This window comes from Garra rufa, unplaced genomic scaffold, assembly GCF_049309525.1.
Source record: "Garra rufa unplaced genomic scaffold, GarRuf1.0 hap1_unplaced_459, whole genome shotgun sequence".
NCBI classification, from domain to species: domain Eukaryota; kingdom Metazoa; phylum Chordata; class Actinopteri; order Cypriniformes; family Cyprinidae; genus Garra; species Garra rufa.
Window position 1 is genome coordinate 1 of NW_027394726.1, and position 14,104 is coordinate 14,104.

Genomic DNA, 14,104 nt, shown 5'->3' on the forward strand with positions numbered 1-14,104 from the left:
ATTTAGAATATTTCAATATCGGTGATGGGCCAATATTAAAGATTTAGTATTTTTCCCCTGTTGTTTGAAATTGGATATTTAATTGTTATTTAATTATTATTATTATTATTATTATTATTATTATTATCATAGGATTACTATTATATACATTAACATAGATGCACTCCTATTATTTTTGTTTTGTGCTGTTGTATACAGGATGTAAATGTTCAGTTTCTATTGCAGAAAATTAATGACAGTATGTAGTATACAAGTGTGAGAGCGTGTAGTATACATCTTAAAGGATAACTGTTGCCAAAATGCAACCTGGGCTGTTTTTTTTTTTACTGTAAACGAGACAAACTTATATCTAAAAGCATAATTACGACAAACGAGCCGTTTTTGAGATTGACCGTGATTTAGTTTTGTGGTCAGTGGCCAGTGAATGGGAGTACTAGGGGCATACATTTGAGCGCATCAAAATCGAAATTTCTACAACACTAAGAAGGCTCGACACACCATGACACTTTGCTCGAAGTATCGCCTGGGTCTCTACACATGAACTCGAGCATTGAGAACATTGTTCGTGTACACACAGTTTACTAAAAAGAAAGGTTTTGAACAACTCACTTTCACTGTTTGAGTTTCCGCTCGCAGCCGTCTTGTCAGTCAAGAAGTGTCGATCTAGCTCCTAAAGCATATTTCCATATAAATGCACGGCTAATTCGTTGTTTTGTCGCAAGTGAAAAACAATATTAAACTTCTAGTTGTAAAAAGAGCCTCATATAAGCCTAATATTTCGTCCTATGGAGTCCATTCATTCGCATTCTGAGATCGACACCTCTTGACTGGCAAGACGGCTGCGAGCGGAAACTCAAACAGTGAAAGTGAGTTGTTCAAAAACTTTCTTTTTAGTTAACTGTGTTCTCAAAGCTGGAGTTCATGTGTAGAGACCCAGGCGATACTTCGAGCAGTTTCATGGTGTGTCGAGCCTTCTTAGTGTTGTAAAAATATCGATTTTGATGCGCTCAAATGTATGCCCCTAGTACTCCCATTCACCGGCCACTGACCACAAAACTAAATCACAGTCAATCTCAAAAACGGCTCGTTTGTCGTAATTATGCTTTTAGATATAAGTTTGTCTCGTTTACAGTAAAAAAAAAACAGCCCAGGTTGCATTTTGGCAACAGTTATCCTTTAAGAGTTTAGAACATGAAATGCTGAATACTGTATATTCTGCGCAGTATTCTGTTCTAGCCATACTGTTTCATTCATGCATGCTCCCCTCTTCAGGGCTGTTTATTGATTTGCTGCAACCTAATAAGTTTGTTCATTGTTGCGTTCTTCCCGTGGGTTTAACCGCTGTCATCTCAGGCCGTACGGTGACTGGAGACTGTCAGGGTGAGATGCTGGACTACAGACGCATGCTAATGGAGGATTTCTCCCTGAGCCCTGAGATCGTGTTACATTGTCGAGGAGAGATCGAGGCGCACTGCTCAGGACTGCACCGCAAGGGACGAACCCTCCACTGCCTCATGAGAGTCGCCCGCGGAGACAAGGGCGCGGTGGACAACCTCTGTCAGACAGCAGTAAGAACATATCTTCTCAAGCCAACTTACTGAAATGATATTTGAACTTAATATTACTCTTCTTTTTCCGAGACTACTACTCTTCCTCGAGCTTTAACTCCACAAACTCCAAACTCAGCACAGATCTTCAGACTGATCTGACTTGACTTGCCATTTCTTTTCTAACTGTTTGGACTTACCGTTTTCCTAAAAATAACGAATAAATCTGTGAAAAATCCCATAGGCTTGCATTGACTGTTCAAATGAGCCAACACTATTCAAACTCCAACTGTCAAAACTCCCAGAATCCCTTGAGCCTCAGTCAAGCTCCCTTCTATGTACTATTTCTAATACGTTTAAACTCATTCAAACTAACTTGCTTATTATAATAGAAACTTGCTAGTAACATGCTAATTATGCTAGAGTCATGTTAGTAACGGGCTAGTAACTTGTTAATCATGCTAACAACATGCTAGTAATTAACTAATCCTGTTAGAAACATGTTACCAACATGCTAGTAACTTGCTAATCATGCTAACAAAATGCTAGTAATTAATACTGTTAGAAACATGTTACCAACATGGTAGTAACTTGCTAATCATGTTAACAACATGCTAGTAATTAACTAATCATGGTACAACTTGTTAGTAACATGCTAATCATGCTAGTAACTTGTTAATCATGCTAACAAAATGCTAGTAATTAATACTGTTAGAAACATGTTACCAACATGCTAGTAACTTGCTAATCATGCTAACAACATGCTAGTAATTAACTAATCATGGTACAACTTGTTAGTAACATGCTAATCATGCTAGTAACTTGCTAATAATGCTAACAAAATGCTAGTAATTAATACTGTTAGAAACATGTTACCAACATGCTAGTAACTTGCTAATCATGCTAACAACATGCTAGTAATTAACTAATCATGGTACAACTTGTTAGTAACATGCTAATCATGCTAGTAACTTGTTAGTAATGCTAGCAACATGGTAGTAACTTGTTACTCATGCTAACAGAATGCTAGTAACTAATTAATCATGGTAGAAACTTGTTAGTAACATGCTAATCATGCTAGTAACTTGTTAGTCTTGTTAGGAACATGGTAGTAACTTGCTAATCATGCTAAAAACATGCTAGTAACTAATCATGGTAGAAACTTGTTAGTCATGCTAGCAACATGCTAGTAACTTGCTAATCATGCTAACAACATGCTAGTAACTAACTAATAATGCTAGCGACATTCTAATCATGCTGGCAACATGGTAGTAACTTGTTAATAATGCTAACAAAATGCTAGTAACATGCTACTCATGCTAGAAACATGCTAGTAATATGCTAATAAATTGCTTATCATGCTAGAATCATGTTAACATGCTAATCATATTAGAAACATGCTAGTAACTGACTAATCATGTTAACAACATGGTGGCAACATGTTAATCATGAAAAAATCATGCTAGCAACATGTTAGTAACATGCTAATCATGATAAAAGCATGCTAGCAACATGTAAGTAACATGCAAATCATGCTAAAGGCATGTTAGCAACATGCTAGTAACATGCTATTTATGGTAACAACATGCTAGTAACATGCTAATCATGTTACCAACATGTTAATAACTTGCAAATGATGTTAAAACATGTTAGCAACATGCTAATAGTGATAAAGTCATGCTAGCAACATGCTAGTGACATGTTGATAATGTTAGAAACATGTTAGCAAACATGTTACTCATGTTAGAATCATGCTACAACATGCTAGTAACTTACATGCAGCATGCTAACCACATGCTAATCATGCTAGAATTGTGCTAACAACATGATAGTAACTTGCTAATAATGCTAGCAACATTCTAGTAACTTGTTAGTAACTTACCAATAATGCTAACAACATGCTAGTAACATGCTAATCATGCTAGCAATGTTAGTAACTTGCTAATCATGCTAGCAACATGCTAGTAACTTACTAATCATGCTAACAATATGCTAGTAACTTGCCAATCATGATGACAGCATGCTAGTAACTTGCTAATCATGCTAGCAACATGGTAATAACTTGCTAATCATGTTGTAAACAGGTTAGTAAAACTTGCTAATCATGCTAGCGACATGTTAATCATGCGAACAGCATGGTAGTAACTTACTAATCATGCTAACAACATGCTAGTAACACGCTAATCATGCTAACAACATGGTAGTAACCTATTAATCATGCTAACAACATGCTAGTTACATGCTAATCATGCTAACAACATGCTAGTAACTTATTAATCATGCTAGATGTATATCTATCAACCTTTAAGCTTTTAAAACTACTTTGAACTTCAAACTATTTCAGACAGAAAACCGTCACACTTGATAAAAATGTAAAACGTAAAACTTTTTAAACTTTCTGGTCCAGCTTTCTCAAGCCAACTTAAAGTTTGTCTTAACAAACTTTTGTTATCTAGTTGTAGCCTAGGCTGGTTGGCTGGTCTTAGTTGGTTTAAGCTGGAAGTAGCTGGTTTTAGCTGGTCTCCCAGCCTGACCAGGCAGGAAAAGTGGCCAAAACCCCTCTAAAACCAGCCTGCCTTCCAGCTATGACCACCTAAAACCAGCCAACCAGCCTAGGCTGGTTTTAGCTGGTTTTTTTTTCGCCAGGGTTGTATCTTTCTTATAAATAAAAAAAATACGCTTATGTTTTTTTTACTGTATTTATTTGATGAACAGCAATATTGTGAAATATTATTACCATTAACTGTTTATTAACTGTTTTCTATTTGAATACATTTTAAAATCTAATTTATTCCTGTGATGCAAAGCTGTATTTTTCAGAATTTTCAGTGTCACATGATCCTTCAGAAATCATTCTAATATGCTGATTTGCTGCTCTGGCTTAGAAACGTTGTCAACTATGACTTATTTATCTCCTGATGAAAGTGTTGGGAATCATTTGTCTCTTGTAGCTGCAGACTCTTATCCAGTCGGCAGACCCCGGCGCTGATTACCGGATCGATCGTGCTTTGAATGAAGCTTGTGAGTCTGTGATCCAGACGGCCTGCAAACACATCCGCAGCGGAGACCCTATGTGAGTCATGCCAATATAGTGCTAATACTTGCATGAAAGCTTCAATGACTGCAGGGTACTTTATTCTGTCATTAATGTTTAAGACTCCTGGGGATGCTACTAAGCAGCAGGTAACTGTAGTGTGTCGCAGGATTTATTTGGGTGAGATAACATACCTGTGGAGATTATTCCTCTGGACTTAGTGCTTTGTTTAAAGCATCAATACTGACTTTCTCTCTCAGCCGCCGTATATAAAACTGCAGTGGATTTAGAGGAGGGAGTCAAATCCAATTAAGTGTGTGTGGAGTGTTTTTCTAAGAGGAAGAGAGATGAACAGAATTCAAGCTGTAGAATACAACTTAAGTGCATTGGAAAAGACTATGTAATACTAAAAAAAGTAGTATTTTTAATTGTTTTTTTTTTTTCATTTGTTGTTTATTTTTATGTTTCAAAGTAAATACTTTTTTTTTTTCAGTTTTAAGTTTTATTTATTTATTTTTCTTAGTTTTAATGAGTTTTATATTTCTAAAACAAAATAAGGCAAACATGGTCCTTCATCTTTTTTTTATTGTTTTTTCTAATTGGTTATTTTTATTTATTTGTTGTTTATTTTCATAATATATTTCAAAATAAATATAAAAATGGCCCTGCATCAGAAAAAACAAGATTTGTTTGTTTCTTTGTTGATTTTAGTTTGATTTATTAGGTTTTATTTTTAGCTTTAAGGATTATTTACTAATTCGTTTTTTCTTTATTTAGTTTATTTGATTTTATGTTGAGTTTTATTTTTAATTTATTGTATTCGTTCTAACTGATTTCATATTTCATATTTCTCAAATAAAATGGTCCTTCATTGGAAGAGGTATTGATTTATTTCTTTATTTATAGTTATATATAGTTGTGGTTTTAAATTATGTTTTTCTGTTTAATTTTTTTATTATAATTTTTTTACAATATTTGCCAAGTAAATATTAAAAATGGTCCTGCATCAGAAGAGACTCAAAAAAGAGGTTTGTTTGTTTTTGTTGATTTTTTATTTTATTTATTTGGTTTCATTTTGAGCTTTAAGTTTTATTTACTAAATATTTTTTTCTTATTTTGTTTTTATTTTATTTATTTTATTAGAGTTAGAAGTTTTATTTATTTTATTTTATTTATGTTTTTTGTCATTTGTTGGTGTAGTTATTTATTTTATTTATTTAGATTTTATTTTTTAATTTCATTCATTTTTCATTTATTTTATATTTTCTTATTGGTTATTTTAGGTTTGTTTTTTATTTGTCATTTATTTTTATAATATTTGTCAAAGTAAATATTAAAAATGGCCTTGCATTGGAAGAGGTTTGTTTTGTTTTATTTTATTTATTTGGTATTATTTCAAGCTTTAAGATATATTTATTGAATTGTTTATTCTTATTTCGTTTTTTTGTTTTGTTTAGTTTTTTAATGATTTTAGTTTTTATTAATTTCATATTTCTAAAATAAAACAGAAAAAAATCATCCTTTATCAGAAGAGACTCAAAAAGGTTTTTCTTTATAATTAAATATAGTTGTTTTATTTATTTATTTATTTATGTATTGATATTTGAAAAAGTTAGCTTTTTATGTTTTTTTTTCTAATTGATTTAAGTTTAATACTTTTTTATTTGTTTTTTGTTATTTGTTATTTATTTGTATAATATTCGTCAAAGAAAATATTAAAAATGGTCTTGCATCGACAGAAAGTCAAAAAAGTTTGTTTGTTTGTTAATTTTTATTGTATTTAATTGGTTTTATTGTGAGCTTTAAGTTTTATTTATTACAATCATGTTTCTTTTTTATTTTGTTTTTTATTTGCTTTATTATATTTTGAGTTTTAGGTTTTATTTATTAAATAGTTTTTTCTTATTTAATATGTATAAATATATATTTTCAAAATACAAATATGCCATTACTGTTTGAAAAGGTCATTACTGCCTTCATTTTATTTGGTGGATTAAATATTAAAAACATGTATTTATGTCTTTTTATAGGATTCTGTCATGTCTAATGGAGCACCTTTACACAGAGAAGATGGTTCAGGACTGTGAACACCGTCTTCTAGAGCTGCAGTACTTCATTTCAAGAGACTGGAAGTAATCAACCTAACCTTTCCATTTCCTTTTTCCTTACCTGACCTTACCTGATGACTCATACAAAATAAGACCCTTGAAACCCCCTCTTATGCTTTCAAGTAGATGTTTTCGAGTGTATTTGTGTAATAACAACGATCAAATCCATTCAGTCGGTCGGAGGTCACCATTGTACGCAGCACTCGTCTGCAGTTTGATTTGCGCACGTGATGCAACCTTCGCTGTGTGTCTCTCTCATCTGTTCAGTTTGAACAGGATGCCCACACAGTGCCATTATAATAAAACCATTAGACGGTCATAACTTCATTCACAGCCCATTAGATTCAAGTGGTTTTTAATTAGAACTGTTTGAAGCAGCAATTTGCTTTGATGGGCCATTGTGACAGACTGGCTGTGTGATGCTTGTTTGTTACAACCCTGCAGCGACTGTTATTTTATTCTTTTTTGTGACCAAATCATGGTAAACTGTGTTTTTTCCCCGTAAACCGGTTTTAGATGCTAATTCATGCAACTACCGCTAAATGTGTCTAACAGACACTATGCTTCAAAAGTTTGAGATCGGTACGATTTTTAAAAATGCTTTTATTTAATCGAAAATGCAATCAAAAATAGTCAAATTGTGAAATATTATTACAATTTAAAATGCCAGTGTATTTGTAATTTATGTAATTTAAAATGTAATTTCTTCATGTGATGCAAAGCTGATTTTTTTTTTAGCATCATTACTCCAGACTTTAGTGTCACATGATCCTTCAGAAATCATTCTGATGCTGATTTGCTGCTCAAGAAATATTTCAGATTATTATCAACGTTGAAAACAGTTGTGCTGCTTCATATTTTTGTGGAAACATGATTTTTCAAGATTTTTGATTAATAGAAAGTTCAAAAGAACAGCTTAGATATTTAGCATTATTATTATTAATGTTAAAAACGGTTATGCTGCCTAGTATTTTTGTCCAAAGCAAAACATTTCAACCCAAAATACATGTATTTTTTTTAATTCTCTGATGAATTGTTCAAAAGAACAGCTTTTATTTGAAATACAAATCTTTTGTAACATTATAAAAATCTATACTGTCATTTTTGATCAATTTAATAAATAATAGCGTTAATTTCTCTCTCAAAAATTTGTGTATGTCATGTGTACATATGTGACCCTGGACCACAAAACCAGTCATAAGTGTAAATTTGTCAAAATTGAGATTCTTATGTCATCTGAAAGCTGAGTAAATAAGCTTTCCATTGATATATTGTTTGTTAAAACAGGACAATGTTTGTCTGAGATACAACTATTTGAAACCTGGAATCTGAGGGTGCAAAAAAATCTAAATATTGAGAAAATCGCCTTAAAAGTTAAAATTAAGTCCAAATTAAGTTCTTAGCAATGCATATTACTAATCAAAAATCAAGTTTTTATATATTTATGGTAGAAAATTTACAAAATATCTTCATGGAACATGATCTTTACTTAATATGCTAATGATTTTTGGCATAAAAGAAAAATCGATAATTTTGACCCATACAATGTATTTTTGGCTATTGCTACAAATATACCCCAGCGACTTAAGACTGGTTTTGTGGTCCTGGGTCACATATACAGTTGAGGTCAAAAGTTTACATACACCTTGCAGAATCTGCTAAATTTACTGAAATAAGAGGGATCCTACAAAATGCATGTTTTTTATTTAGTACTGACCTGAATAAGATATTTCACATAAACAATGTTTACATATAGTCCAAAAAAATAGCTGAATTTAAAAAAATGACTCTGTTCAAAAGTTTACATACACTTGATTCTTAATACTGTGTTGTGACTTGAATGATCCACAGATGTTTTTTGTTGTTGTTTAGTGATAGTTTTTTATGATTCCCTTGTTTCTACTGAACAGTTAAACTGTTTGTTGTTTTTCAGAAAAATCACAAATTCTTTGGTTTTCATTGTTTTTTGTGTATTTGAACCCTTTCCAAAACGACTGTATGATTTTGAGATCCATCTTTTCATACTGAGGACAACTGAGGGACTCATATGCAACTATTACAGAAAATTCAAATGCTCACTGATGGATCAGAAGGAAACACAATGCATTAAGAGCCAGGGGGTGAAAACTTTTGGAATTTGAAGATCAGGGTAAATGTAACTTATTTTGTCTTCTAGGAAGCATGTAAGTATCTTCTGTAGCTTCTGAAGGGCAGTACTAAATGAAAAAAAAAAAAGATATTTAGGCAAAATAAGAAAACTGTACTCATCTCCATTTCGTTCAAACGTTTTCACCCTCTGGTCTTAATGCATAGTTTTTCCTTCTGAAACATCAGTGAGCATTTGAACCTTTTGTAGTAGTTGCATGTAAGTCCCTCAGTGTGAAAAGATGGATCTTAAAATCACACAGTCATTGTTGAAAAGGGTACAAATACACAAAAATGCTGAAAATCCAAAGAATTCGTGGGACCTGAAATGATTTTTCAGAAGAACAGCAGGCAGTTTAACTGTTTAGGACAAACAAGTCACTCATGAACAGCTATCACAAAAAAAAGAAATCAATGTACACTTTTGAACGGGGTCATTTTTATAAATTTTTATAAATTCAACTATAATTTTTTTCTTGCAGACTATATGTAAATGTCCTTTATGTGAAATGTCTTATTCAGGTTAGCACTAAATAAAAAAATTATATGCATTTTGTATAATCCCTTTTATGTTACGTTCTGCATATTCTGCAAGCCGTATGTAAACTTTTGACCTCAACTGTAGTTATGATGAAAGATTTATTTCAAGTATAGACACAATTTACCTTCATTTCGATATTCTGCATCACAATGTCAGAGGTTGAGGTTAAAACTAGGTTACACGTGTGAATCATTTGTTTTTTTCCCTCCAGGCTTGATCCTATCTTATACCGTAAATGTCAGAACGACGCATCCAGACTGTGCTACACCCCGGGCTGGAATGAGAGCAGTGAGCTCATGCCTCCTGGCGCTGTGTTTTCCTGCCTGTACCGCCACGCTTACCGGACAGAAGAGCAGGGCAGACGGGTGAGAAGTACAAATAATCACATTTTAGTTTGTCAGTTCTCATTAAAACACTAAAGAGACAATCAACATGAAGTCTGGTCCACTTTACAGTTTATTCTGAGTAGGAGCTACCCACTTTTGGAGTTTGTCCAGCATATGTAAAAGTTAACTGTGTTTGGTCACTTTATGTGTGACAAGCATGTAACATGGAGAGCATGTGATTTTGTATTCAACCATTGAGTTTGCATGTCAAAGTAGATGATTGGACTTATATTTGTAATATGGAAAAAAATCACATCCATGTCCAGCTCACCAGGGACTGTAAGGTGGAAGTCCAGAGAATTCTTCACCAGAGAGCTCTGGATGTAAAGTTGGACCCTGAGCTCCAGAAACGCTGCATGACTGACTTAGGCAAATGGTGCAGTGAGAAGACAGACAATGGACAGGTACAAAATAAGTTTTGCAGGAATATCAGTGCATGATGAGCATTTCTAGGTCAGCGATTCAGAGTTTGTTTGTCTACCTCAGGAGCTGGAGTGTCTTCAGGACCATCTTGAGGACTTGGTGTCAAACTGCAGAGATGTGGTGGGCAACCTGACAGAACTGGAATCTGAGGTACATAAACCTTAGAGTAAATAAGGTCACTGTTTTGTGGTACAGTTTACTGTTTATACACTACCAGTCAAAAGTTTTTGAACAGTAAGTTGTTTAATGTTTTTAAAAAAGTATTTTCTGCTCACCAAGCCTGCATTTATTTGACCCAAAGTACAGCAAAAAAATTTTTGCTATCTAAAATAACTGTTTTCTGTTTGAATATATTTTTAAATGTAATTTATTCCTGTGATCAAAGCTAAATTTTCAGCATCATTACTCCTGTCTTCAGTGTCACCTGATCCTTCAGAAATCATTCTCAAATATGCTGATTTGCTGTTTAGGAAACATTTTTATTATTATTATCAGAGTGGAATATTTTTTCAGGGTTCTTTTGAGTAGAAAGATACAAAGATCAGCATTATCTGAAATAAAAAAGCTTTTAAAACATTATGCAGTATACCATTCAAAAGCTTGGAGTCAGTATAAATGTTTTTTTGGGAGGGGAAAGGAATGATGAATTTAATACTTTTATTTAGCAAGAATGCTTTAAATTGATCAAAAGTGATGATAAAGACATTTGTAGTGTTACAAAAGACTATTTCAGGTAAATGCTGATTTTCTGAAAGCTGAAAAAAATCTACCCAGCTGTTTTTAACATAATAATAATAATAATAAAATGGTTTTTTGAGCTGCAAATCAGAATATTACAATGATTTCTGAAGGATCATGTGACACTGAAGACTGGAGTAGTGATTTTTGAAATCACAGGAATAAATTACATTTTAAAATAGAAACAAATAGATTAAAAAATTAAAAGTAAAAATCTTTCAAAATTGTACTGCTTTTGCTGTACTTTAGATCAAATAAATATAGGATTGGGGAGCAGAAGAAACATCTTTAAAAACATTAAAAATCTTGCTGTTCAAAAACCTTTGACTGGTATTGTACATAGTAGCATTGAAAAGTTTAGTGTAAGTAAGTATTTTTATTTTTTTACCAAGAACTTAATAATTATTGATCAACAATAGTAAGGACATTTTCTAATGTTACATTATATTACATTAATAATAATGTTGAAATGCAGTTCTTTTGAACGGCAGATAAACCTGAAAAGTATATCAAAAATTTGTTTATTTTCAAAATTGATAATAGTTTAAAATCAGCATAGTTTCTGAAGGATCATGTGACACAAAAGACTGGAGCAACAATGCTGAAAAATCAGCTTTTCATCACAGGAATAAATTACATTTTAAATTACATTAGAATAGAAGACATTTATTAAATTGTGCACATTTCACAATTTTACTGTATTTTTGATCAAATAAACACAGCCTTGGTGAATATAAGATGTGTATTTAATTACATTAAAAGATCTTAAATTTTGAGTGTTAAGATATTATATTTAATTTTAGGCACTTTTTGGGGACAAATAATCTTGATTTATGGTCTACTGTTCACTGTGTTCGCAGGACATTCAGATTGAAGCCCTGCTCATCCGAGCCTGTGAACCAGTCATCCAGAACCACTGCCACGTTAGTACTGACAACACGCACATCTAATTATTTCTTATTTTTTTAACTCTGAATTCCTCATGTCAGTCTCTTTCCTCCCAGGACGTAGCTGATAATCAAATAGACACAGGGAATCTTCTGGAATGCCTTGTGCAGAACAAACATCAGAGGGAAATGAATGATAAATGTGCTGTGGGCGTCACTCATTTCCAGCTGGTAAGCCAGTCACACAACCAATTTACCCATGTTAAATTTGAATGATGATAAGTAGATGTTTTTCCAAATGTCATGCTGTCCCAGCAGAGAGCGTACTGAATGGTTTGGAGTATTGATAGATATGCTGACCAAGCTAATTGATCACTGAATATTTGACATTTTGAGATTGTGTGTGTGTATATATACACTACCAGTCAAAAGTTTTTGAACAGTAAGAATTTTAATGTTTATAAAGAAGTCTTTTCTGATCACCAAGCCTGCATGTATATGATCCACAGTACAGCAAAAAAAACAGTAAAAGTTTGAAATATTTTCACTATTTAAAATAACAGATTTTTTATTTGAATATATTTTAAAATGTAATTTATTTCTGTGATCAAAGCTAATTTTTCAGCATTATTACTCCAGGCTTCAGTGTCACATGATCTTTCAGAAATCTTTCTAATATGCAGATTTGGTGTTCAAGAAACACTTTTGTTGTTATTAGTATTATTATCAATACTTAAAACAGTCGAGTACATTTTTTTCAGGATTCTTTGATGAATAGAAAGATCCAAAGATCAGCGTTTATTTAAAATAAAAAGCTTCTGTAAGATTCGACACAAAGTCAGTCAAAAGCTTGGAGTCAGTTTTTTTTTTTTACATTTTGGGAAAAGAAATTATAGAAATTAATACTTTTATTTAGCAAGGATGCTTTAAATTGATCAAAATTAATCATAAAAACATTTTTAATGTTACAAAAGATTTCTATTTTCTATTCATCAAACAAACCTGAAAAAATAAATCTCAGATGTTTTTAACATAATAATAATAATAAATGTTTTGTGCAGCAAATCAGAGTATTAGAATGGTTTCTGTAGGATCATGTGACTGGAATAATGATGCTAAAAATTCAGCTTTGAAGTCACAGGAATAAATTACATTTTAAAATATATTCAAATAGAAAATTTACACAAAAAACACAATTTTGCTGTATTTTGAATTAATTAAATGCAGGCTTGGTGAGCAGAAGAGACTTTAAAATCATTTAAAATCTTACAGTTCAAATACTTTTGACTGGTAGTGAATATATATATATATATATATATATATATATATAGAGAGAGAGAGAGAGAGAGAGAGAGAGAGAGAAGTGTATTATCTAACAGTTCATGTAGGCTTTGAGATATAGAATGTATTTTAATATCAACTGTATTTTTTTTCTTATCTACCTTTCAGGTTCAGATGAAGGACTTCCGCTTCTCCTACAAGTTCAAAATGGCTTGTAAAGAGGATGTACTCAAACTCTGTCCCAACATTAAGAAGAAGTGAGTTCACAAATCCAGCAGCTGTTTCTTCATGCTTTGAAATGCTCTGCATAAACTTTTTCATTTCGACATTCAATTTTGATGTTGATTTATTTGTTATATAACATATTTTCATGGAGGCGTAAATCATCACAGCCTTTGTGTCTCCTCTTATTTTGGCACTGTTGCACTCTCTCTTGCTCACACAAGTTGATCCTCTTGAACCTCAATTTTTTTATATGCTCTTCCTCAGTGTCTCTTTCACCCTCTTTATGTGTCATTTGATGTTTTTTTCACCTCAGGGCGGACGTGGTCATCTGTTTGAGCACCACAGTGAGGAACGACACTCTACAGGATGTCAAAGATCAACGAGTGTCTCTCAAATGTCGGAAACAGTTGAGAGTGGAAGAGCTGGAGATGGTGAATTCACTTTACTTAAGTTAATGGAAGACACTGCAGGGTAAAATGCAGATTTTTCATGGACCTGTCAAGGGCTTTTTGTTTGTTTTTTTATAAAGTGTTTTTTTTTTTTCAGATTAGTGCAGGGGTGGGGAACCTTGATCCTTGTTGACTCCATATTGTTCAGACCCTTTTTTATACAACAAAAGTGGCTGTAATTTCTTCGATTAAGAACCTAAAAGTATTAAAGTTTTGTGAAAAAATTTTTTTCATATGATTCATGCACTATATTCCTGTATAGTTCAGATGTCATACTCTCGGTCCTCTTTATTTGCAGTCAGAAGACATTCGGCTGGAACCTGAGCTGCATGATGCTTGT

The 14,104-nt window shown here is 32.6% G+C and overlaps 1 protein-coding gene across 1 annotated transcript; it reads left to right on the top strand.

Moving 5' to 3' along the window:
* Nucleotides 1–1,272: 1,272 nt before the first annotated feature.
* Nucleotides 1,273–14,098, top strand: LOC141317194 (Golgi apparatus protein 1-like; the record flags this gene model as incomplete). The annotated part of the gene is made up of 11 exons (XM_073832973.1): nt 1,273–1,568; nt 4,499–4,620; nt 6,612–6,713; nt 9,587–9,740; nt 10,028–10,165; nt 10,248–10,334; nt 11,783–11,845; nt 11,927–12,040; nt 13,259–13,347; nt 13,629–13,746; nt 14,063–14,098. Coding segments are annotated over 11 exons (1,319 nt in total), but the record flags the coding sequence as incomplete, so codon positions are not given.
* Between the last annotated feature and the right edge of the window lie 6 nt (nt 14,099–14,104).